Source organism: Passer montanus, unplaced genomic scaffold (assembly GCF_014805655.1).
Source record: "Passer montanus isolate IOZ18808 unplaced genomic scaffold, ASM1480565v1 scaffold146, whole genome shotgun sequence".
In the NCBI taxonomy this organism is placed as follows: domain Eukaryota; kingdom Metazoa; phylum Chordata; class Aves; order Passeriformes; family Passeridae; genus Passer; species Passer montanus.
Window position 1 is genome coordinate 468289 of NW_024361607.1, and position 24382 is coordinate 492670.

Consider the following 24382-nt stretch of genomic DNA (forward strand, 5'->3'; position numbering starts at 1 on the left):
ATTTTAAATAGACCCATAATCGCACAGCAGCTCCTCTTGGAAGTTTAAATATAACCTCCTTGTTAATCTCGCGTGTGGCAGCAGCACAGCACCTGGGGAAGGGAGGGATGGACGAGCACTAACCCGTGGCTTTGCATCAGAACTGGGAGGGCTTAGTGAAGTTATCAGGAAATTGCCTTGTTCATTTTAACCAGAATAGTTCTGAGGATGGTGCGAGGTGCCAAACTGATAATTTTTTGCAGCACAAAATTATTTTCTTAGTTGCCATCCCATGCACATCACAAGAGAAGGCTGCCCTGCAGCTGCCCTCCCACTTGCCCTGGCTTGGGCCAGTGTCTGACCCCTGCTCCAGGAAAGTCCCCCAGGAGGCAGCGGGAAGCTCAGGCTCCCTGAACCCTTTGCCTTCCTGCCATAGCGTTTGCTGTTCCGTGCGTGGTGCTGAACGAGGTGTTTCAGCGAGAGACCCTGCAGCTCGCTTCCCAAATTATTTTGTGGTAACATACTGATTTCAATATCGTTTCTAGTTGATGGATTAACTAATTTACCCCTCAGACTGGAGCAGTGTTTGCTGGGCATCATAGTTCGGGGACGCTACAGAAGAGATCACAATTAATAATGGATTTTCCCAAAAGACCTGTTCTAAAAGAGCAAATCTAGTGCTCAATAGTCCATTAAATGTAGTGAGACACTTTCAAACAGGAGCTGTTGCCTGTTGCTTTAAGCTGACAGGATCCCTGCTCTCCCTGCATCTCAAATGTAGCCATCTTCTCACAGGGACAAGGGATGTGTGTGAGGGATCATGTCCTAATAAGTTCTTCTGCTGTTGCTGGAAGGAGGATCTAGCTGGCTGTTCGGGCATGTGGGTTGTATTTCCTCCAGTGAGCTGGTGCACACTGGGAACTTTGACACACACTGACACCAGAAAGGTTGTTTCTTTGTTTTCCTCCTCTGTAAAATATAGAAATAAACCCAACCAAATCAAACAACAACCCCCCTAAACCCACAGAAAAACCCCAAAACCAAAACCAAAAAACCCAAAAACACACAAAAAAATAAAACTCAAAAAAACCCAAACAAAGAAAATTAAACAAAAATCTGTCTTTTAATTAATTTTGAGCAGTACCTAGAAAATAAAGTATTATTACTGATGCTAAATTATCCATCAATTCTAGTAATCCAGCCATAGTAATTGCTGAGCTGGGGAACTAATTCACAACACGTAATTTATTCAGTGAACTTAGCTGCTTTTTCTGTTCATGGAATATCAATTGTGCAGATCATAATTTCCTCAAATTTATTTGAATTTACTTAGTGAACTTCTTGGAAAATATTTACTCTATGGATTGATACAGGCTGCTTTACTTAATTATGGTTGGTCAGAGAGATCTATTTGGTATTGTTTCTATTCCCTTGTTGAATGAGCACACAAGCACTCCTGTCTTGAATACTTGCATATGAACGTGGTAGATGTACACTTCTGCAAGTTTTTGCAAATTTCCATACATGAATATGCAGATAAAACTCCTATATGAGAGCACTGACAGCAAACAAACACAGACAAGCTAGGCTTAAGTAATTTTGCATTAAAAAAGTGAATTAATATTTTTAAAGGGCCTAAATTACCAGGACAAAAGTTGCATTTTTCTGCAAAGTAACCTAGTCCTTGGTAAACACCATCTTGAATGGCAATAATGGAGTGTTGAATCATAACCTAATAATTTTCGTATTTGCGTCTCTCTGCTGATCAGTGCAATGATTTCCTGTAGTAAAAGGAAAGATTGGACATTTATTGTATGAAGACTGTTTCTTTTTTAGCTGGCTGTATTCATGTGACCCTTGCTGTAAATGTGCTTGTGTCCTTCAATGGGGAGTGTTTGTCTGAATGGCAGACCTGATTGTTTCCCTTCCATTAATTACCTGTTTCCAACCTGTCTGCCCAGCTCCCTCTTTCTATCAGAAAGATGTAGCGTGGCTAAACCGAAACTTTCTAAATGACGGAATTGCAAAAGTTTCCAAGTGTTTGGCTCTGGTTTGTGGCCTAGAAGTGTGAGAGATCCTGTCCATAATGACATTTATACACACGTGGGAGTGAGTAGTGTAGCGTGATCAACACAGAGTGTAACAGGGAACAAAGATGAACTACTGGACATTCTTGAGGACCACAATGTAGAAGAAGGCTGAAATGCACCAGTGTGAAGTCTGGCACCATGCAGATAGACATGTCACTGCAGGGCCTGTTGTGGAGCCTTGCTTTGGGTAGGACCCACACTAGATCTTAAGGGCTTGAGCAGCAGAAATTGTTTGGAGAGTGCAACACTAACATATTTCTATTTCTTCTAACTGGTCTGGATGACTTTGCACAGTCTGCTAGTCTGTATGGAAAGATTCTTTGTTACTCCTACTAATCGATCCTAGAAACAATAGGATTATCAGTTATAAGCAAATGAAAAAGAGAAAAAGTGGGAGTATTATTTACTGATGTGATAACTGAGTCTTCAATATGAGACATCAGCATAAAAGGCAATTATATTCCTAGGTGCCAGGCAGGATATTCCCTGCCAAGGCAGGGAAGTGTCAGTATCATTGTAAAAGTCTCTACTGTAATTTCCTCTGTGTATAATTCTGTGTATAATTCCAGTTATTCCAATTAAAGCAAAGTGGAGCCAGAAAAGTATCTGATTGGTAGAAAGAGGGAAGAACACATTTTACAGAGGAGAGTAAGGCAGTATAGCTTGCCTAACCTGGCAAAATGCAGTCTGAGAAAACAGAAAAGGCTGCCATCCACTGAAACAAGAGTGAGGTGAAAATACCCTGGCATCAATAGTGCTCTTCAAGGTAAAGAGCTACTGGTGAAGGTATTGACTGGCTAGGAAAGGGCTTTAGTAGAAAGTCATCAGCACAGCAACTTTCAAATCGCATGGGAAAGTGAGAAACCTAACTTCCCTCCAGTGAGAGCATTATTAGTTCTTGAAAGGAGTAATGTGGAAAGACTCCCTGGGAAACCAGGGCTGCTCCCTCCCAGACTGCTGTTTCTTAATGATATCAAACCCCATGTAGGCACTCTGCTCTTTGGATTTAGAAGGACCTTAATTCAGTTTAGTTCAATTTTCATCTAAGGGTTGCTTTAATTTGGAAGAACTGTGTCCATTCAAGGCTAATGTGATTTTATGAATTCATGCTAAACTCACAATTTAAGTTAATTTGGATTAATTTTCCCAACTGTTTCTCATCAGACAAGATGAGAATGTAGTAGAAATGGAAGAGAAATCTTGAGCAGTCCTGCTTGTGATTCAGTTCTAAACTGGAAAGTAGATTTTCTGACTGCAGAAGGCCTGATGAAACATCTGGCCATGTCATGCGTCTCCCTGGAGAGGTGCTGAGGAGGCTGCAAGCTCCCAGGCCCAGTGTCCCAACTGTTCTCTGGTGTTTTCCCTTCCTGCTGTGGGGGCCAAGCAGAGCAGCCTGGTGATACCCTTGTTTGGAAGGAGTGTTAGTGCTGTCCCATGGGAAAGTGGGCTCTGTGGGGCTACCTGCTCTCAAAGGTGGATTTGGGCGGGCTTTGTGGGTAGCATTTGGCATAGATGAGGGGAGTGTGGGCTGTCTGGCTGTGTGCTACCTACACGTAGGGAAAAAAAACCTTGTTTTAATTCCCTGAACCGCATTCCATTGCTTTTGCTTGCCGGCTTCGAGGAAAGAAAACGCATTTCCCTGTAAAGCTGCTCTAAGGGGTTTACAGCTCAGCTGCGATGGGAGGTGTTATTTCTGTCGCTGCTATTAGCTGGCACATCTTTATTTGCCTCTTTCTGGCTGGCACGTCGTGGGTGGGAAATGTGTGAGCCCTAATGTGTCGGGCTTTGGGAGGTGCACGGAGGGTCCTGCCGGTGCCCCGGCCGCGGAGGGCAGCGGCAGCGCCGAGCGGTGTCGGGCACGGAGCGCGGCGCTCGGGAAGGGACCGTGCTGCCTGGCTCTGCGCGTTGCCATGGAAACAAGGCTGCATCCTTCATCGGGATGCGCGTGGACCTGATCCCACCGTCTGCTGGCCTTTCGGCCTCACCTCCTGCTGCCCCAGTGTGGTTGTGACTGTCCTGTGCCAAGTGGGTGGGAGGGGAGCTGGCGTGGAGGGACCCTGTGGGGCTGAGGGTGCAGGAGAAGGGTCCAAGGAGAGAGGTTAAAGTGGTTCCCTGGGTCCTGGGAGTGGGAAACACCTCTGCTGAGGTGCTGGGGGCAAAGGGAGCCTGAGGAGCGGGCAGCAGGGGTAATTCTGCCATGGCAGCTGTGGTGGGAAGCACTGTGAGATGTTGGGGTGCCTAGACACTGCAGGAAGGGAGTGACTCTTGAGAAGGTCATTGCTACGTGGCATCATGTATGGACCTTTAGATAGCACCCAACAGCCTACCTTGAGGAATGGTACAATTGTATCATAACAAATTTAGCTCAGGGACTATACTGAAACCACTCTGCAACTTCAAGGATCCAAGGTAGTAATTCTGCAAGGTGTTGCTGTGCCTTATGGTCTTTCTGGGTTGTTCAGGTTAGCTCTGGCATTTCTGAGGTAGGGATGTGGCATTATACCATATAAACATGGTTTTGAGAGTTCTGAAAATGTGAAGAGGCTGTTGCTGGGGAATTAAAGCAATTGCATAGTGCACTTAGAACAAGCTTATGCAAAAATGGGTGAGCAAAGAAATCTCACTTAATGTATTCCCTGTGCACTGTGAGCAGTGAGAAGAAAAATTTGCTAAATGAAAATCTTTTCAGTTGTAATACCTAGCTCAATCAATACCTAGAAGAGGGCATTTCAGGGAAACCCAGAAGCTGTAGCAAAAGCTCTTGACACCTCAAGAGGCAATAATCTACTTTTTGAGTCCATAAAGACTGCAAGATAACTGATAAACTCTGAGGAGGTGGTTTGCTGGAAGCTGTAGGATGGAAAATGTTGCCCACTTGCAGTCCTGAAAAATCTCCTGCCAAGACTCACCATCAATGGTGATATGTCCATATCCCAGCAAGAAGGATTATGATCAGCCTGCTTAAAGTTCTCCTGACACTTCTGTCTGAAATGCTGTTCATGTTAAGTTTAGACTGTAAACTTGCACAGCATTACTGTACCCTGTTGAAATGCTGCTGTCAGAGTTCCCAGAGAACTGAGGAGTTTCTTTGTCCAAGTCCAAGATACACAACTGACCTTATGCAAGGGAGCAAACTGCCCTGAGAAGGACTGAGTCCAAGACTGGGAGGGTTTGTATGATTAATCTCTGTTGAAACAGACATGCTGGTGCTTATGGAGTGAGATGAAAATCTTCTGGGGACCCAACAATTGATGCATAGCAATGAAATACACAAATTACCAATGGGCTGTGCAAACCATCCCCCCATCACACACACCAAAGATAGCTGAAGGGAAATGCATGACCCTTGATTTAGCATCCTCAGCACTTTATATAGGAATGGAATATGGACATTGTAAAGCATAAAAATATGTAGAAATATTGCTTACTTTTTCTTCCTTGGATATCCTAGAGTTACAGTATAAAGAGAGATTCAGTAGGAAGGCCAGTGAGGAAAGGCCATGTTTTTCCATTGGTGAATAGAGAGGTTTGTCCATAGCCTAGTGCAGAATGCACAGGGAGCCTGACCATATATTCACTTCCATTTAGAGAGTATGATAACACTATGAAGTTAGTGGGATTAGCCTGAGGAACAAAAGCACAGAGATCTACTGTCAGCCCTTAGAAACTGCTGGGTGACATAACAAGAGCAGTTGGACACCAAATGAGCTGTAGAACGCTGGGTTGATGTTTTCCATGCAGTGTGCTTCATTCACTGAGCTTGCCCAGTCTGCAGGGCTGCATGCCTTGAAGAGCACCAACACCAAGATAATAAATGTACATCGTTCTTCAACTCTGCTCCTTCTACTCTTAGCACACAGAATAGGAGAATGTCCTCTGAGATAAAGGGTGCACAGCTACTGCTGCAGGCTCCTACGCAGTGCAGACAAATGCCTAGTGTAGGAATGTGCACATCCTGAAGGCACTGAGATAATGAAAAGGTTGAGCTCCTTGCACTAGCCACCACTCTTGAAGGAAAATTGTTTCATCTCAGTGCTTCTCAGGAGGAGATATTCAGAAGTTTTATATAAAAAATAGAAAAAACACTTCCTCCTACTAGTGAAAAAATATATCTTGAAGCTAGATGATCAGAGTGATGTCTTTGTATCAGCTTTCAGAATTGCTTAGATGCACCCTGAAATAAACATTCCTGTGGCTAAACCCTTCCCACAAATATTCCCTCTTATGACCTACCTACAGAAAAGACAATTTTGATTTTTTTCATTTTTGGTTTTGCTTGTTTTTTTTTTGTTTTTTTTTTTTAAACTCAGATCTTCTTGGTGTATATTATTTACATGACTACTTGCCTCCATGGAAGGTGAGTCCTGAAGGACTGTATTTTGTCAGAAGGAACAAAGTCTGTTAAAACTATATCTTGAGTATTTTCACCCATGATTTGAAGGCATCTGTCTTCCTCTGGGCTGTGGCCAGGGCTGTGTAGTGAAGCAGCCTGTGTCAACCCTGGCTTCTCCCTGAGAACACAAACCAGAGGCTTAATTAGCTCTGAATTCATGTGTGGTGATGCAGACACTGCTCGTCAGTAGGTCTGGGCTGCACCATCACCTGATTTCGTAGAGATCATTGTCAGATGCTAATCCAGGTGCTGCCAGGCTGGATTGGAGTGTAGCTGGCATACTGGAGATGAGGTAATTTGCCTGTTTTGTGACATCCTGCAATAATTGCCTTTGTACACATGGACATGTGTATGTCTATATAAACACACACCTGCATGCAGTGAGAAACCAGGAGTGCAGGAAGACAGAGGATGACTTGGAATGATAAAAAGTGGAAGAAAAGAAAAAACACCACAGCCTATGGTTCTTCCCTTGCAGCCAGTGCAGTGCTGGACACGACTTTTTGTTTTCTCCCCTCACACGGTCATTTGTTTATCTTTTGTCACAGGCCCTGGCCAGGCAGGACTTCAGTGTTCAGACTGAAAATCTCGTTTCTCCCCTGCTTGCTGTAGCCCCTGCTGATGCTTCCATCTACTTCCCACTCCCCCATTGTGCCAGAGCATGTGGCTAAGAAAGAGGACAGCCAAGGAGATGAAGGAAAACAACATGCACCAGCTTTGCCTTTGAGTCAGTCAAAGAGCTATTTCTATACCTAACACATCTCACTCTGGCTTTTATTCTCTTAGATGCTTTTGTTACTCTTATTATTAATGACCAGCAGAGGCAAATTCTTATGCTGCTCTATCATTCCCTTCCTCTGCTGTGTTGATCCTCGACAGAAATCTCAGTGTCTCATGTGTGTGTGTGATCTTGAAAAAAGATATGGCAGCTCAGTCTCAGCCTCAGGTTTTGTTTAAAAAAGTACAAAGCCTAATATAGATAGAAAAATTTGAATTCAAGTACAAAAAGTATCTTATTTATTATGCTGCTGCTTTTAAGTTTTGTCAAGGGCATATTGAATATATAGATATATATTAATGTGCAGGTAAGTATAGAAAGAACCTGAATTCAATTACGTGTGCTTCGGCACAAAGTTAAGCTGACTGGAAATGGACTTCTTGACTTTCATTGTCCAAGCAGAAAAATGTACAAAACTGAAACTTGGAAAGTCAGATGGACCAATTCCCACTTTCAGATCCTCTTCATCGAATCCTGAGGAGTGTAAGTGTTCATGTGCTTAGATCATGGAAGTGGATATAATGGTCCTTACAGCACCAATCACTGTTGCAACTGTGGATATTAAGTACTCCAGGAACGGTGGGGATGATTTCAGGCTCTAGCTCTACAAGTCTCATGTGGTCTCCAGTCTTTTACTAAGAACAATTTCCAATTCCTCAGAGTTCAGAAATGGCTGTTCCATGGATAGGGAGTTTGCCACAATTTGTGCCTCAGTCTCATAACAACAAGAACCATGAAAAACAGCTATTAATCATCAGGGCAAAGAAAAGGAATTGAAGAGCTATGATCCCAAACAAAAATAATAATAAAAAAATAATGCAGCAGCTGTGGATTTGGCAGAAGATGCTGCATATGTTTGGATGGGCATCTGTGCATGCAGGAGACTTCATGTATTTGTGAGTGGTTTTGTCTGTAAAGCTGTAGAAAACCTCCTACTGAGTTTTTGAGACTTAATAGACGGGAGCTCAAGAAGATTTGAGAAGGGAGCTTCTTTCCTGTCTAATATCTGTGTAAATAACTCCATTGGTCTCAGAGTTTCCATTGGGGATGAGGAGAATCAATAATAATTTAAAACTTTGTGAATCAATTAGATAAGCAAGACAGACATGACAGCAGCTTCCCAACAGGGGCATTTCTCCCTGGTTGATTAGGAAGGAGAGCTGGATAGGGAAGGGAGGTGCAGTTTTCATTCATCCTGGAACACAAGAGGTAACTAACTATGGCCAAAGCAAGCTCTAATGGGGATCGGGTCTCCAAGCATTATTGTTGTTTCAGCCAAGGACTCCCACAACACACTTCAGTGATACAGTAGCTTTCTAAAGCAGGGGCCTAATCCAGAGCCCTGGTCCAATGGGTCAAGAATCCATCTTCTCCTTGGACTTGAAGAGTCCCAGCTAGATGTGATACCAGAATAAGGGTCACCAGGATGGTGCAGGCTGGGATTTGAACTAGTTAGCTCTCCTGATTTGGCAACTCTGCTGGACACGATCTGGAGCTTCCATGTGGTGCTGATGAGCAGATGCCTTAGGGCCAGTGCATGGTTTCTGTGCCTCCTGTTGCCTGGTGCAGACATACACATTCTGTGCTAATGAGACAGCTGCTTGCCAGCAGCAAGTCCAAACAAAAATGGACCAGGGTCCTGTTTCTTCATTTTATGCCCAGATTATTTCATCCTGTTCTCAAAGTATAAAGCGGGGGGTAAAATCCCTCTTAAAACCACACAGAGCTGCCTTCTTGCCTGGTTTACAGAACAATGATTTGGCATTCATCCTGTCCCAGCCCTTTCTGTAAAACACAGGTTGAAGTGAGCTGAGTCTGGTTTGGGAGAGCTCAAGACAACAAGGAATTGTACTTTGAGCAAGCAGCACCTCCTTTCCAAAGTGATGGAATCTGATCTGGAAGGTGCGGTGGAGGGAACTGTGGATACTCACAGTCTCCGCAAGCTGTGAGTACGAAATGGTGAATGCTCACTCCAGGCTCAGGAGGAGGAAAGGTGGGCTCCCTTCTTTCCGAGTGTCCCCTCAGTCCCGCTCCCCTTCCCGAGCATCTCCGCAGTCCCAGCAGGCTGTCGGGGGATGAGCCGCGCACCGTGATTTGGGTGGTGACGCCCAGACCCAGTCTTCGCAGCTCCTATGCGGTGCTGTGCGGTGCCTCCCGGCGGGATGCCGGCGGTCGGGAGCTTGCAGCGGGATTTCGTGTGCGCTGTTGCCAAGGGAACTTGGCTGCCGAAATGGGACCAGGGCGGTGGGGCAGGACCGGTGCCTACCTCTCTCTCTCTCTCTCTCTCTCTCTCTCTCTCTCTCTCTTTTAAAATTTGTTTTTCCTTTGGGGTATATTCAGAATATCAATTATGACTCTCTTAGAGAAGAGGCAGCCAGGTATGAGGTAATGGGAAATCTGGAGTCTGTGCAATCTAGTCAAACCTCAGCTCTTGGTTTTGTTCACTTGCTGGAGAGCTCTCCTGGCTTAAGTGAGTGGTTGTTTTTTTTTTTTTTGTTTTGTTTTTTGTTTTGTTGGTTTTTTTTTTTTCTTTCTGTCAAGTAACAGAATTGCCCATTTACTGCTGTTCAGGATGGATGAGGTTGAAGCCCTTTATTGCTCCTTGCCTTAAGGAAAGCAGAGGGCACATCTACACAGACTTTGCATGCAGCTGCTCGCTCATTTGTACTCTAAGGCAAGCTAACTCAGATCCAAAGGGTATGAAAGTTATACAGATGTGTTAAAAATTATCTAAACTCATTTATAATACCAGCCTGTGAGAAAAGATTAAATCCTGGCACAATAATACTTTAAACTGACTGCCTTACTTCAGCCATCCATCTTAGAGCATAGGCACAGCCAACTTTACTCTGCCCATAAAGGCTGACTACACCTTAGGCATCATTAAGACTGCAGGTGCCATCTCTTAGGACAGAGAAAACAACTACCAGCTTAGCCTGCAGAAGGTTAATAATTAAATTAAATAAGCAAGGCAAAATTTGAGAGATAAGGGGTATCACTACTTTATGAGAGAAGAGGAATAGAGGCACTTAACAGACACACTCTGACCTGTCCTCAGCTGGACCATAGTGAGAAGAGATCTTAAGCTCCTGAGAGGCCCAGGGGGCATTGGATGCAATGCTGAACTTCCAGGACTTATGTAAATTGACTCTGTGAACCTTTGGAGGTTCAGATTATATGAAGGTTTGCTCATAATAAGACACCAAAGGTATACTTGATGAAATGCGAGAGCAGTTAATTTAGAAATTATAAAAAGAAATAGTATTTCACCCAGGATAGTTGATTTGAGAAATTTATTCAATGACATCTTGCCAAATACTGTGACTGGACTTTTTTAAAGTGCTGGATAGTTTTATGGCTGCTCTTGATTAATAAGGCTATACCAAATGACATCCCATTCAGCTTACAGTCAAAATTCAGTCCTTAGTCTGGGGGGTAAGACAGCCAGAAAAGAAGAGCCAGGCAAACACCATGATGTAATCAGATGGATGAGTAATGGGGCAGTGTGACTTTCATTTGTTCTGGGCTGGCAGTGTCAAGATATTAAGCCAGCCTAGTGGGCTTCTCTGAGCTGGGACAGGGAAACTGGTCCTGGGCTGCCCAAATTGCCTGCATGGTGTAACATCACCTGGGGGGTGGACTCCACTCAGCGTGGCCAGTGCTCTAATCTGTCCTTGTACTTTCATCAAACAAGGAAATACACACCTACAGAGGTGAAAATGGAAATGTAACAATCCTGGTGGGAAACTATTTATCCTGGCAGCTTGCTAACTAGTGTTTCTCCTCTGTGGAAAAATGCTGGCATCCATGCATGGTGCTCTAAGAAGCTAGTACAACATACCACCATATATTAGCCTGCTTTTACCGGTCACAAAAGTCACAAATTTTACACCCTCCCTTTAGCCAAACAACTGAATTTCTCTGAATTGTATATGTCAGACAATGGCTCTGCATCTTTTTTGCATGTGGTATAGAGTGGAACAACACCAAGATCAAGATTACAGAATCTAGGTTATCTTGTGTTTCCTCTGTTGCAAAGTCTTTTTAGCAAATTATTTCTGCAGACCCTTAAGTAGAAAGTGGAAATCACTTAGCTTTTTCAGCCCTTGAGTCATCTTTAATTGGAGACCTTTTTGTTGCAGCTCTCAGGAACTCCTTGGTGCTGGAGCACTTGGACTGTTGCCCCTGGGTTAGGGCTCTGCAGCAGATCTGTTTCCACTGCTACAGAGAGATTAATGTCCAATCCATGACTGGGATCTGTGTATATGTTGAAACTTTTATGTGTAGGTAATGTCATTATACATGTGAATTTAGTATATTTGTTATCATTTACCAGGGTAACAGTTGAACTGTGCTAACAATTCTAGATTCTTCATTGCAATTAGGAGCCATCAGGGATTGTGGCTTCCAGAGAAGACCTAGAGAGTCAACAACAATTCTCCTAGTTAATTTATCACAGTGTGTCCTGTCTTTCTATCAGTGGCGACATTGAACTGGATCTCTTGCTATCACTCATCCACCAATTCCTGGAACTGTCAACTCTGAGCTATGTATCCCTCTGTCAAATAAGTCTAGTGTGTTCAGTAATTATTGCAAGAACAAGGCAGGGAACTGATAAATGATATGGTTATATAAGCCACATTTGTTCATCTAAGAAATTTGAACTTCCCACTGATAGCACGTTCCTAGGGCAGCTTGGAGGATTTTCACTAAGAACAATCCACTCCTCAGTGAATCAGAACGTGGGAAAAGGATTGCAGGAGGTCATGTGCTATGCAAGTCAAAATCATTAGTAACCCAGGGAACCTATTTCAGTCAAACAGGGAAGTTTTGGAATCTTATTAAGTAGTATAAACTAGGCAGAGTCATTAGGAAATGACACAATTCAACGTGCTCCAACTTTACATTGAGTAGGTTTTGCTATGAATGTATTTGTGGAAGTGTGAGTGTGTATATGTGTGTGACAAGCAGAGATTCTGTTTTAGATGCCAATTCCACCAGGAGGACATAATATTAGGTCTCTAGTGTCACCATGTTCTCATAGTCCCTACTGCGAGCATTCAAGAAAGCACTCACACAGCATGATGGCAACATGTAATATAAAAGTCAGAGTTTTTTTGTATTGAGTTGTTGAAAACGAAATAAAAAAATTAAATTTGGAGAGAACAAACCAAACAGACAGAGGATCCTTACTGTAGGCTAGCCTGAGGCAGTAATGGATTTGTGGTAAGATAAACAGAAGTAAATGAACACTTAAGCAACAAAGATCCTGGTTTCCTGTCAGATATGTTATAAAAAACGGGACTCAGACATATAAGTAACTAAATTATAAGACGTTGAACTGTAGTGGCATTTTCCATCATGAGCAGTAAAACTCCCAGTGAATCAAGTATCCCACCAGGACTGTGACAAATAGGTACGCAGTGGTGTGTCTCAGTTTTGAAGAAAAGAAATACATAGGTAGGCAAATGAAAGCCTGTGTTTTCCCAGAAGTTATTTCGTGCTTGCTCACTCCTTTTGCCCCCTCCAAATTGTGTAGTAGACAGGACTGAAATCTAAACAAGAGGCAGCCCTGTGTGGTTTGGCTGTTGGTCATAGAGTAATTTTGCAAATCAAGACTGTACTAAAGACACATGAACAGCTTTTCTTCTAAATCAGGAAATGAGAAGAGGGCTCTGCAAAGTGATAGTGGCCTGAGTCATTAGGATCCCCTCTGTGAGCTGGAGAGGAAGGGCAAACCCCAGTTGTTAAATTATGGCTGCATAGGAAGCCTAATGAAGCAGCAAATGGGGTTAAATATACAGATGTTCCCAAAAGCCTAATAAAAAGGGGCTACTAGCCTGGCAGTACAAATTGTATTTGTCCTGCAGCTGTGTGGAGACAGCAGAGTAAGGCATTTTGCAATGACATGGTATATTTCTCAAAATCCTGGAAGCAAACAAGTGCTCTGGACTTGCTCCTTACTTGAATTCTTTGTGCATAACTTGACAGATCTTGCCTTTGTGGGGTCTGGCACTTTGACTGAAGCTAAAGGAGCTTGCCACCCCTAGCAAAAATGTGTTCATGGACCAGCCAGGAGTGCATGGAGCACAGAACCAGATTACATTCAGGTGGGCTGCACAGAGGGAACACAGCATGCTGATCTCCTCACTCACCGAGTCAGCAGTCAATACCATGGCTCAGTGGAAGGTTGGCCAGTTCCTCAACATGAGTGGACTACTGGAACTGTTTTTGGGGATCTTGCATTCCCCTGCTTTGTGGATGTTCCCCAGTCTGCCCCATGCTGAGAAGCAGTTTGGCTCTGGGTTGTAGGATCTTGTTTTTAAGGCAGTAATTGTATTTGTTTGCCTGGGGAATCTAGAGTGCCTGTTAGGAAAGAACTTGAGAGAAGAGATCCCTGAGGACCTCTCCTACCACATCTGAGGTAAATGGCTCATTAAATGGCTGTGATTGGTTTCAAATGGTGCAGCTGGAGGAGGGAGACTCTCCTGGGAGAGTCACCTGCAGCCTTGCCAAGGGCTCACATCTTCAGTGAGGTGTGGGTCAGACCTGGCCTAGCTGCAAGTCTGAAGAACTTAGAAGCATTGGTGATAGTTCTCTAAACCTTGTCCTACCTCTGCAAACCCTCTTCCATCCACCTAGGAACTCGCTAGCCACCGGTCTGCAAGAGTCTGCTTCATGGTGAGTGTGTTTGTACCTTCACCATGTGCAATCCAGCCTTCTTATTTGAAGGGTTAAACGTGCAGGAGGAGGAGGCAATACTTGTCCCAGCATTGGTAAACTCGGAGCAGATTTTCTGTGGGAAGCCATCTGTCAACTGGGGAGTGGTGCTGTGTCAATTGATCAGCTCCACCTCCAGCTCAGCTCTGCAAACTACAGATCCCTGGCCTTGTAGGGTGATAGTGGGGGAGTACTGGGATCTCTGGAAGCTTTGAGATCCTGTAATGGAGCCTCTGCTCTTTCAGACTGTGTGAGGGACACCCTGCAGCATCTTGCTTTCTCTTGCATCAGGTGGTGATGTAAAGCCTGAGCATGCAGGTGAAAGGGCTGTAGGAGGAAGACAAGATTTTTCCTGTAGCCAGGGGATTGTATTTCACCTGGATGATGTGCAATGTAAGGGGCTTCTGATTAACACTTGACCTATCCCTGTCCCAAACTTAAAACTGCCTCCCAGTGGCAATGCTGAACCATATTTTGGCTGTTTCAAGGTAAAAAAGGAAGGTGGAAATTGTGACATTTATTCAGGAGAAAAATAGGAACTTATAATGTTCTGTAAAACCCTGTAATGTCTGGAAGGGTAAAATACTCCTTTTTGGTTTAAGACTGTAATAATGCAATAATGATTCTAAAAGGTATATGTGCATAAAAATGGTAAAACCACCTTAGATCTGTTTCCTAATTAAAAAACTTTCACTGTAGCACTACAGTGAGGTCAAATTCATACTCTGATACCCCTACTGTTCTGTATCAGTTCAGCTCCTTCTCTTTTTCCTTGACTTTTCATCAAGCATGCCCAAAAACAAGGCTGGAAGAAAATTGTGATTTTTTGACATTTTTCTTAGTTTGCTTTTTGTCCCCCTCAAAAGGTAGTGACTGAGATTTCTATCCAACTCGATCAGCAATTCTCCTGATTTATTATGAGAGGGACACTTTCTTCTCTATTGTCTGTCCTTCCTTCTTCATCCCTCTCTGAGTGCTGAGTTGGTCAGGGAATGAAGAACATTTGGCTAGCCCGACTATTGGGCTCATTAAGTGCCAAAAGACATCTTGGCAAACCAAGATCTGGACTGGCTTGCACCTCCTTAATGCTCTCATTTTGAATATAAGTTGCCTCTTCTTGCTGCTTCTGTAATAGAAATGCCAACAGTTGCTCAAGAGCAATTATTGCCTGCACAGCCAAGTGGCTTGTGCTTGATGTAAAGTGGGGTGCTTTCATTTCTCAGTGGAGGGGAATTGTTTCGCTGGGTTGTGATAAATCTCTTTATTTGGTGTATTGATTTTTGATGTTCTGATACACTCTTGGTAGTGAGGAGCTCTGAATTTTGTCCCCAAGTCTTTTGGGGCTGAATTCCCTCTGACAGTTAGGCGGTGCACTCATGTGGAACGAACTGTCAGCAGGCATTTTAGCTTGACCCTGTTTAAATCACTGGGAGGGCATTACCTCCTGCACCTTGCTATCATACCTACTAACTCCTGAGAGTGTGTCTACGTAGCCTTGAAATAGCAGTGGATTTACCACCTGGTGTCCCCTATTTGTCACTGAGGAAGCAACCAGACAAGACTTCCAGACGCTGTGTGTCAAATGTTCCTGTAATTCAATAACCAGGCCCTTCAGATCTTGGACTCTCTGCTAGAAATGGTGAAAAATTGCTGTCAATTCAGAGGCTCTTATGCATAAGTGTAGAAAGGCTCTTGTTGAACTTAATATAAAAATAAATACTAGTCATCGGTGTAGCTGTCTTGCCTTTTCATGTTGCAGTAAGGCTGAGTCTTTGCACTCTAGCATTCAGTCGCTACAAGTGGCTTTCAAAGGCACTGTGCAATGAAGGGTGTTGGAGATGCTTGTTCAGGATTTTTTCAAATTCCGGCACATGCTGTGAGAATAGTTTGATTTTTTTTCCTCTGTCTTTTCTAATTTTCTGCATAAACTTCAAAGACATAAAATTTATTTTTATTAGAAGAGTAGGTTCTTTTCCTGAGCACAGTTCGGAGAGAAGGGGGTGAATTCCAGTGATAAAAAATATGAGATGTTTTCCATATATTGAGCAGCTCCAATTGCTGCTCCTGGCTTTTGTTGCAGTTGTCTTTTTCTTTTTGCATACATTTATTTTTCCACTAAGCAAAGAGCAGCCCTAAGAGAACTTTCACATGTGGGTGGTGAGCTGTATGGAGGAAGCAAACAGAGTTTAATCACCAAACTCGTAAGAGAGGCATTTTGTATAGGATGTGACCCCCAGGGAGCTCAGGAAAGAGAAACAAGCAGCTTAAGGCTGGGTATGGGTTCAGGTCTTTACATTTTTAATTGTTTTTTTTTCTGGAGTTGCTGAGCTATAGCATATTTTGTCAATATAGGAAATAGCTACAGATAATCAAAACCATGACTAAAGGATGAATGGATGATTGATTATCTACATCCCTGCCGAGAAACAGCTTTACCTGCCAGGCTGCAGGAGATTCAGTTTGGTAGAGAGCTGTTCTAAATGTGACTATCTTGAGGTAATGTCCTGAGGCACAATCAGTTTTTCCAGGTCTCAAACTCCTGACTCTATCTTTTTGTATCTCTGGTCCAGTTTTCTGTCCAGTTTTCCAGGCTTATTAAAAGAAGTTTGGACTGTTCTCATTCCTTAAAATAGTGTTTGGATTTGGAGAACTTTGTTATTATGATGGGAATATCTACACAGAGAGACAGATTTTTTTTTGTTTTGTTTTGCTTTTAAATTTGTTGTTGGGTTTTCTTTTATGCTCCTCTACACAGAGAGACAGAATTTATTTTTTTGTTTTGTTTTGTTTTGCTTTTAAATTTGTTGTTGGGTTTTCTTTTATGCTCTAATCCTACTCTAGAAGTCAGGAGGAGTTTGCAATTGCTTTTAAAAGATAGAAGATATATCCCTAAGAGAGCATATTGGCAAATATTGTTCCCCATTCCTTTCCTTCATGAATTTGGCAAAAGCAGGGATTTGCATTTTTCTGGATGTCATAAATTGAAAGCCTGGTATCTGATGAAATCCCAGGACAGAAGAGATTTACACTACACCATTGGAGAGCTGAGAACTGTGTAAAACTCCTTGGAGTCTTCGAGGTTGTAAAGTGGTACAAGTTCTAATTTTTACAAAGATTAACTTAGTGTGGTAGAAGGATATGAGAGCCATACCAAGAGAAATACTGAGCTGATATTTCTTAAAAGCATGGTGTCAACAAACCTCATCATAGTTTAGAAATCTCTGTTTTATTTTACTGTATTTTATGTTATTCTGAGACTGAGCCTTCACGGTTGTACTGAGAAGAACTGTACAGAACCCTGTACTGCTGCTTGCTTTGAGAGGAGCTAGCAGTAGAGATTGTCAGAACTATTTCTATCCAATTATTTTGCCTACTCTGTTGGTACTCCAGTCTGGATACTCAAACCAGAGTGACTATCCCAAACTCAGTATCAAAGTGACTGTCCCAAAAATCAGTATCAAAACTGTTGTGTATCCTGTTTATGCTACAGATAAGGTTATGATAATCCTGATTAAAGCTCTTAATTTCATGGAAATATTTTGTACGTATTCTATTTTTCTGTCCTCACTTGTGTACCACTTGTTCTCTGTCTGTTAGAATCAGGCCTAACAGTTGAAACCTTTAAGTCATTTTGGCAACCTGCCTTTAAAAATAAAGTAAGGACAGCTGGTCATAAAAAGGATTTTACTTCCTTCTCACTTGCTTCACTTAAATTTTAAAAAGTTAAAAATCTTTAAGCTCTGGCCAAGAAATGAAGTGAGATTCTGACTGTGTGCCTACCCTTTTATGCTCAATGGATTGACTAGGAATGCTGTTTATTTCCTTTGACCTATTCTTGTTTTCTTTTTTTTTCTCTCTTCCTCTGACTTCCTATTCCAGGATGAGTCATCCATGTTCTTCCAGTTTGGCCCATCAATAGAACAGCAAGCTTCTGTCATGCTCAACATCATGGAAGAATACGACTGGTACATCTTCTCCATTGTCACTACTTACTTCCCTGGTTACCAGGACTTTGTGAACAAGATCCGCAGTACCATTGAGCACAGCTTTGTGGGTTGGGAACTGGAGGAGGTCCTTCTGTTGGACATGTCCCTGGACGATGGGGATTCAAAGATCCAGAACCAGCTCAAGAAGCTCCAAAGCCCTGTTATCCTCCTCTACTGCACAAAGGAAGAGGCCACCTACATTTTTGAGGTGGCCAACTCAGTGGGTCTGACAGGCTATGGTTACACGTGGATCGTGCCCAGCCTGGTGGCAGGGGATACAGACACAGTGCCATCTGAGTTCCCCACCGGGCTCATCTCTGTCTCATATGATGAATGGGACTACGGTCTTCCTGCCAGAGTAAGGGATGGAATAGCCATAATCACCACGGCTGCTTCTGATATGCTGTCTGAACACAGCTTCATCCCTGAGCCCAAGAGCAGCTGTTACAACACCCAGGAGAAAAGGATTTACCAGTCCAACATGCTCAACAGGTAAGGGGAAGAGCTGGGCCAGCCATACAAAAGGGCGGTCAAAGACGCCCTCTGATACCAGAATATTTCTGCTAGGCACGTGGTGCTTTGTGCAGCAGATGGTGTTGGCCAGAATTGGGCAAGGGGAGGTGAGCTGAGGGTGGGACCCATGCTGCTGTGCATCATGAGTGCCAGCGTTATCACCCCCTTGGAAAGCCTTCATACAACACAGAGGGCAAGTCAGCATGAGGAAAAGGAATAACGAAGGCAAAGTGCAACAATGTGAGTGCATCCCTCAATGCACAAATTTTTGCTTTCATAACAGCACTGAACTTCTTAGGGTGTCTTTGCATGACTGGGTCTGCAGCTCTCAGGTGGGTTCTTGCTGCAATCAATGGGAATGTTTGTGTTGAAGTCTAGAAGACAGCAGCTTATGTTCCAGACACTAGCACTATGTGAACAGGTGTTCCTTATAGGTGATGGTTGTGTAACCTACCTGGAATAGTTTCATGGCGACTGTTGTCTGAACACCAAGTGTCCTGCTGTTCATTAGCCCTGAATTACAGGATAGGAGGAAGTGAAAAGAGATGTGGAGAACTAGAGCTGCAAAAAGAGTTAGAGCCATCAACTGCTTAAATCCTGCTTCATACTCAAAGCCTTTAAAGACCTTGGATGTCTTAAGAATCTGGTTTATCTTCGAGGAGGGCTTGTGCTGTCACCCTGCTCTTTAGCACTTCACTGGCTGTTGTTTGCTGGGTGTTTAGGGTACTGTTCTTTCTTGTGTACCTTATGCAGAAAGCCTAGTACCTTGATAAGAACAGCACATTTTTCCAAATTGAAAAGGGTATTTAAACATAGGGAAAACCTGTTTGAATAAACATCTTATTTTTATACAAATTCAAATTTTCCTAAGAGACAGTGCTAAGGCATCTCTTTAAGGGCATAGAGGATGCTTGTGGCGGAACAACCTCTAGAACAGCACTCTGATTACTACATGTTCTTCTTTGTCCCAGATGGAGTTTTAGCATGTAGCAAAGCAACCCAGATAATTAGGCATGGAATTCAGATGCCCCCTGATCTGCTCAGCTGTCATTGTGCAATGTTTTACATATAAAATCCTTGGACATGTTTTATCCTTTGTGGTAAGAAAAGGAGAATCCAGGCAGTAACCATCAGGCCACACAGAGCTCAGTGTCTTTGTTAATTTGTCATGTTGAATCACTAAGCAGTGCAAATGTGATGGATTGGTCCACATGCTGTGACCTCTTACTGTCAAATTTACTAGGCAGATAGAGGGACAAAGGGACAAGGAAGCAGATTTTGCTTTGCCTGAACACCGGGGACTGTGAGAGAACTTTATTCTTTGGCCCAATATATTACCCATATTGCTATTTGTTCTTTGTTGCTATGATCCATTGGCATATTGCCAGGTCTTATTGCTTTTACTTCCTCTTTCCCATGCTCTTTTTTTTTCCTCTATGCAGGCCTTGGGCACCAAAGGTGCCCAAAGCTTTTATCTCTTTCCTTCCCAGCTAGGCTTAAGAGTAAGGGTTTTTTCTGCTGCTCTTTTGAGTCATCACTGAAATGATTAAACAGGGAAAATATATATATAGTGTGTACAAAGTAATGAGAAGTAACATCAAGGCAGGCTTTTGTTCTACCTTTCCAAATGAAGAGGGATTCTGGGGGAAGCTCTATTGTGTCTTTTCAGCAGTTATCTAGAAAACAAAACGTTCCCTGCTATGTGATGCAGTGTTCTGCAGAGACCTTCTGCTAATGAGTTTTGTTGACACTGTTAGCCTGTGCATAACATCACACCCATACAGCTGTGCTGCTTCAAGGACCCAACATAATCTCTCTGCATAGCACCTCTTTGCATTGTTTAGAAGTCACCAGCTCAGAGACTCTTGAGTGTAGATATGCCAGCACTGTTGTGCTGTGTAGATATGCCCTGAAGCCTCGGCACCCTACATGAAAGCAGTTCCTGTCACTTGTGAAGATCATAGCTTTCTTTTCACCTTCATGGCCCAAATCACACTGTTTCTGCTCCCTTGTCTGCTTTGGGCACAGCATTCACAGGAATGAGTGCCAATACGTGTAGATACACCCCGCTTAGTTTGGGTACTCACATCAGTCTCACGGAGAAGCACAGTCAAATTAGTCAGTGCCAGGCTCTGTTCTGCCACTGTGTAGATAGCTGCAGGCACCTGAGCTAACTCATAAATAATTACACTTTTGTACTTACTTGTGAGCACAGTGCAAATACTTGCTTTGCCTCACATGGTGCTGGCCTGTGAAGGGGTTCTGACCATGCCTCCTTTCCCTCCCCCTGCCCATGTTTCCACACTCTCTGTATTTCCAAGTGAGGTGGCAAAAAAGTTTGACTTCAGTGAGTTGGGTGCTTAGTTTTTTATTTAAGTCAAATTACTTTCAGGCACCTTTTGAAGTTTAAAAGCTAGTGATGTTTGAAATAAGCCATTGCTTTTAGAAATCCAAAGGTTCAATAGAAATTGGATGGCTTCAAGCTCAGCTTCAAGCCTGAAGTCTGTGGAGAAGAAGAGGTAAGGGAGAAGGACAAGATGTGGAAGGAAGCAATCATGAAGATGTGAGTTTGCCTCACTGAGCCAAAACCCACAGAGATTAATAGCTGTGTAATCGGTGTTCATACCTTTAAGTTCCATTGAATTTGCTGAAATTTACTATGTGCTAATCTTTAAAACTCTCATTATATGCTTGGTCTGTATGGGATATTACAGATTCTGCAGATCTGGCTACTTTATGCTTTCCCTAACTCCTTCCACCTATTAGGATCCCACAGTACTTGTGCACTGTGCACACCAGGTAGCAGCAATACCTGCGTGTCTGGAACCTGGTTTGGCTCATTTTGGACTGGACTGGCTGCAGGTTCTGGAAAGCTAATTTTACCCTTGCTCTGGACCCAGCAATACTATATTCAGCCATGTGTAACTTAAAGTTCCCCCTCCACATGCCTACACAGAGTAGAGAGATGCATGTATGTGGGCTTGATATCTGGGGAGACAAAGAGTATGTGACCTCAGATAAAGCATTACCATGTAGCTACTGTTTCAGAAACTCTTGAAGCTAATCCAAAGGGGTCCAATTTTCTTCAAATCCATAGCTGGGGAGGCAAAGCAATAAAAAAAAAATTCCCACGTTATTCTTTGGAGAATGACACATCAAACAAAAAAAAAAAAGTGTAATTTAGTTCAGCTGTGGCACATTATACACTGACTGTGAATTAGTCATTTCCCAAGATCTTCCTTTGAACTCTGACCATTTCTTACTTTTTCCCCTTGTCTTTCTAAAAGAGCAGTTGTTCTGAATGCAGCTAAAATCGAATGGTCTTACTCAACATGGTGTCAGTGGTTGATCTGGGTATATAATGGAGTAAGGAGAAAATGAACTGAATGTTGTTCAGATTCTCCACATCTTTCCTCCTTTTTACATTGACACTTGTTCGTTTTTGCAAGAACTTGTGCAAACAAAGTTTTATTTGAAGTATGGCTGTAAGCACAAAAAGAAATGAGACAGACTGTTATCTAAATGCCATTTCTTGACAATGTAGGTGTTTGGTCTGCATCTTCTTGTATCACTAATGGTCGCATAGCAACTGTTTCTGTTTTGAAACTGGTTCTCTTTTGTGTTAGACTGGAACTACAGAAGTATGATCACGACCATTGAACATTTTGGATTTTGTCCAATAAGTGAACCTGCTGATGAGATAACTCCACTAAAGGGTAGTAAAATGTTACTTTGAGAGTTTTGTTCTACAAGATTTGTTAGTTATCTTTTTGAATGATTTTTGAGGAATTTTTTCTCTAGTGAGGGATTTATCTCAATTTATGCTGATAATAGGCTTAGGTGGTAATTTGGAGTCCAAATATCCAAATGCTGTTTCCCAGTTCAATTATAGTCTTTAATTCTTTGTTCTGTTTGTAATAATTACGTATTCATTTATTCCCTCATTGTCCCAGAAAACAATCTGATCTGAATATTTCAGTCTACCAAGTTTATAGTTATCCCAATATCTGGTCTTCTGGGCACCCAGCAAAAACACGGTGTGCTCTGCTCTTCTCTGCTGGATGAGAAGATCTCAAAGGTTGGGAAGGAAACGCTCAGAGGAGGAGTTCTTACCTCTTGGCCCTTCCTAGGAGAGTTGCTAGGCTTCCAGGCATCCTGCAAAACTCGTCTTTTTTCCCTTCACCATGGCTGCTGAGGAGTGAGTGGGCAGAGGTGGATGTGTTTATAGGCAGCCTTCTGCTTATTTCGTTATTTTAATTGATGGGACAGATTTCCTTGAGCTCTGGATTGGTGCTTCTCATTACATTTTAGAAATGGGAAGAAATAACTAAATGACAGGAGTATTCTTAGGAGTGGAATTCAGAGATGAGTCATGAGAAAAGAATATAATTTCTGGCACATATTTGAGGAATGGAAGCTCAGCTGTTTTCTATGGATGTTCACAGTCTTTGGGCTACATAAGCTGTGGTTTTATTCTAGCCTTCAATGAGACCTGGATTCTTTCTCCTTGTTGTCATGGCTGCTTCTGAATGCTGGGCCATAACTACTAGTTTGTTGTTGTAGGGTTTCTAATGAGTTCTCCACTGATTGGCTTTAATAGTCTCTCATTTAACACCAGGCTGCACACAGCAGATTTCATTTTAATAAAAAGTGCAGTGGAGCATTTGCTTTGGAATTAAAATACAAATGTGGAATTATACTACCTTTGCAAAGAAATACTTTTAGAGGGAAACAAAGTTAGGTTAAATTCTGTACCTCAGATTCTTCAAATAGGAAAGGAGTTGGCAAACTTGCTCAGTGCGTTGTTTGGACGTGACACTTCCACTCTGGAGAAAGTAACATTAATCTGTAGTTTTACCTTGCCAAATAGATAAGAAATGCAGAAGAACCTTTAATGAGTGCTGGGCAACTTTTTTTCCTGGAACAACCAGGGCAAACTCTGTTCTCACATGACTACATTTCCCTAATAGAAACCAGGAATTGCTGGGGCTTAGATAGCTCAACAGTGAGTCAGAGAGCAGAGAAAGTTCTTGAAATTGGGTTGTACAAACAAATTGCTTCCCTGGAAACTCAAGACTATATGGGCTGTACATATCCATAAAAAAGTGCATTGCCCTTTCAGGGTATTGTGTCACCCTGATACCAGTGGGCAGCACCATACCCATAGCACCCTGGTTTTCCCCAGGTCAGTGTTAAGGACAGTGCCCAGGCAACACCTTTCCTTGTTTCTCTGGTCTCTCTCAACCCACCCTCCTGCCCTCTCCTCTCTATTAATGGCAGCCATCACCTTCCACGCCAGACACAGGGGACATCATGTGTCATTGGCAGGTATTGCCATGGAGCCACTCTGTGTTGTCTCCTAATTGAGTGGGTCACACAGCTTCACAGAGTGCAGTAGGGGAGTTGCGGGCAGGAATGGACAATGGATCATTTGCAGTGTTCTTTCTCCATTCACAGGTTTGTCAAGTTACCCTTGTACTAAGAGACAGGAGCCCTGTCTCGCTCAGTTTGGCAGGGCTACATCTACCTCCTTGCAGCTGGCTGCTGCCAGCCCTTGAATCCTGTGGCACTCCAGCTGTGGCAGGCACAGTGCTGGGACTTGCTTCTTAATGCTGGGGAGGTGGTGAGACAAGGTATAAGTGGCATGTTCCCAGGGATGCAGAAACTGCCCTTTTCAGAAACTTGGAGGGTGAGAGAGCATATGTAACTTTTGACCTTTTGGAGCCTTTAGGCCCATGTCTAGTTAGCAGCTCATTATGTTCCCACTGGTTGGTGTGTCCTGCTGCTGTCAGGCTGGTGCAGAGTGGCAGCACATGGCGTGAGCGCTGCTGACAAATTAGACATCCCTGCTGCTGAAATCTGCTTGTTCCTGTCACTGCTCCAGCAGCAGCTGGAGGCTGGGGCTGGCCTGTACCTCCTGCCT

General features: G+C 43.1%; 1 protein-coding gene across 3 annotated transcripts in view; it reads left to right on the forward strand.

The window, feature by feature from the left end:
- The window catches only part of GRIN2B (glutamate ionotropic receptor NMDA type subunit 2B), a 213732-nt gene that overhangs the window by 67525 nt on the left and 121825 nt on the right, over positions 1-24382 (forward strand). For all 3 annotated transcript variants that reach the window (XM_039700945.1, XM_039700946.1, XM_039700947.1), the window contains one exon: positions 17840-18438. In XM_039700945.1, coding sequence (XP_039556879.1) covers positions 17840-18438 — 599 coding nt within the window. The remainder of the gene's footprint in view (positions 1-17839; positions 18439-24382) is intronic.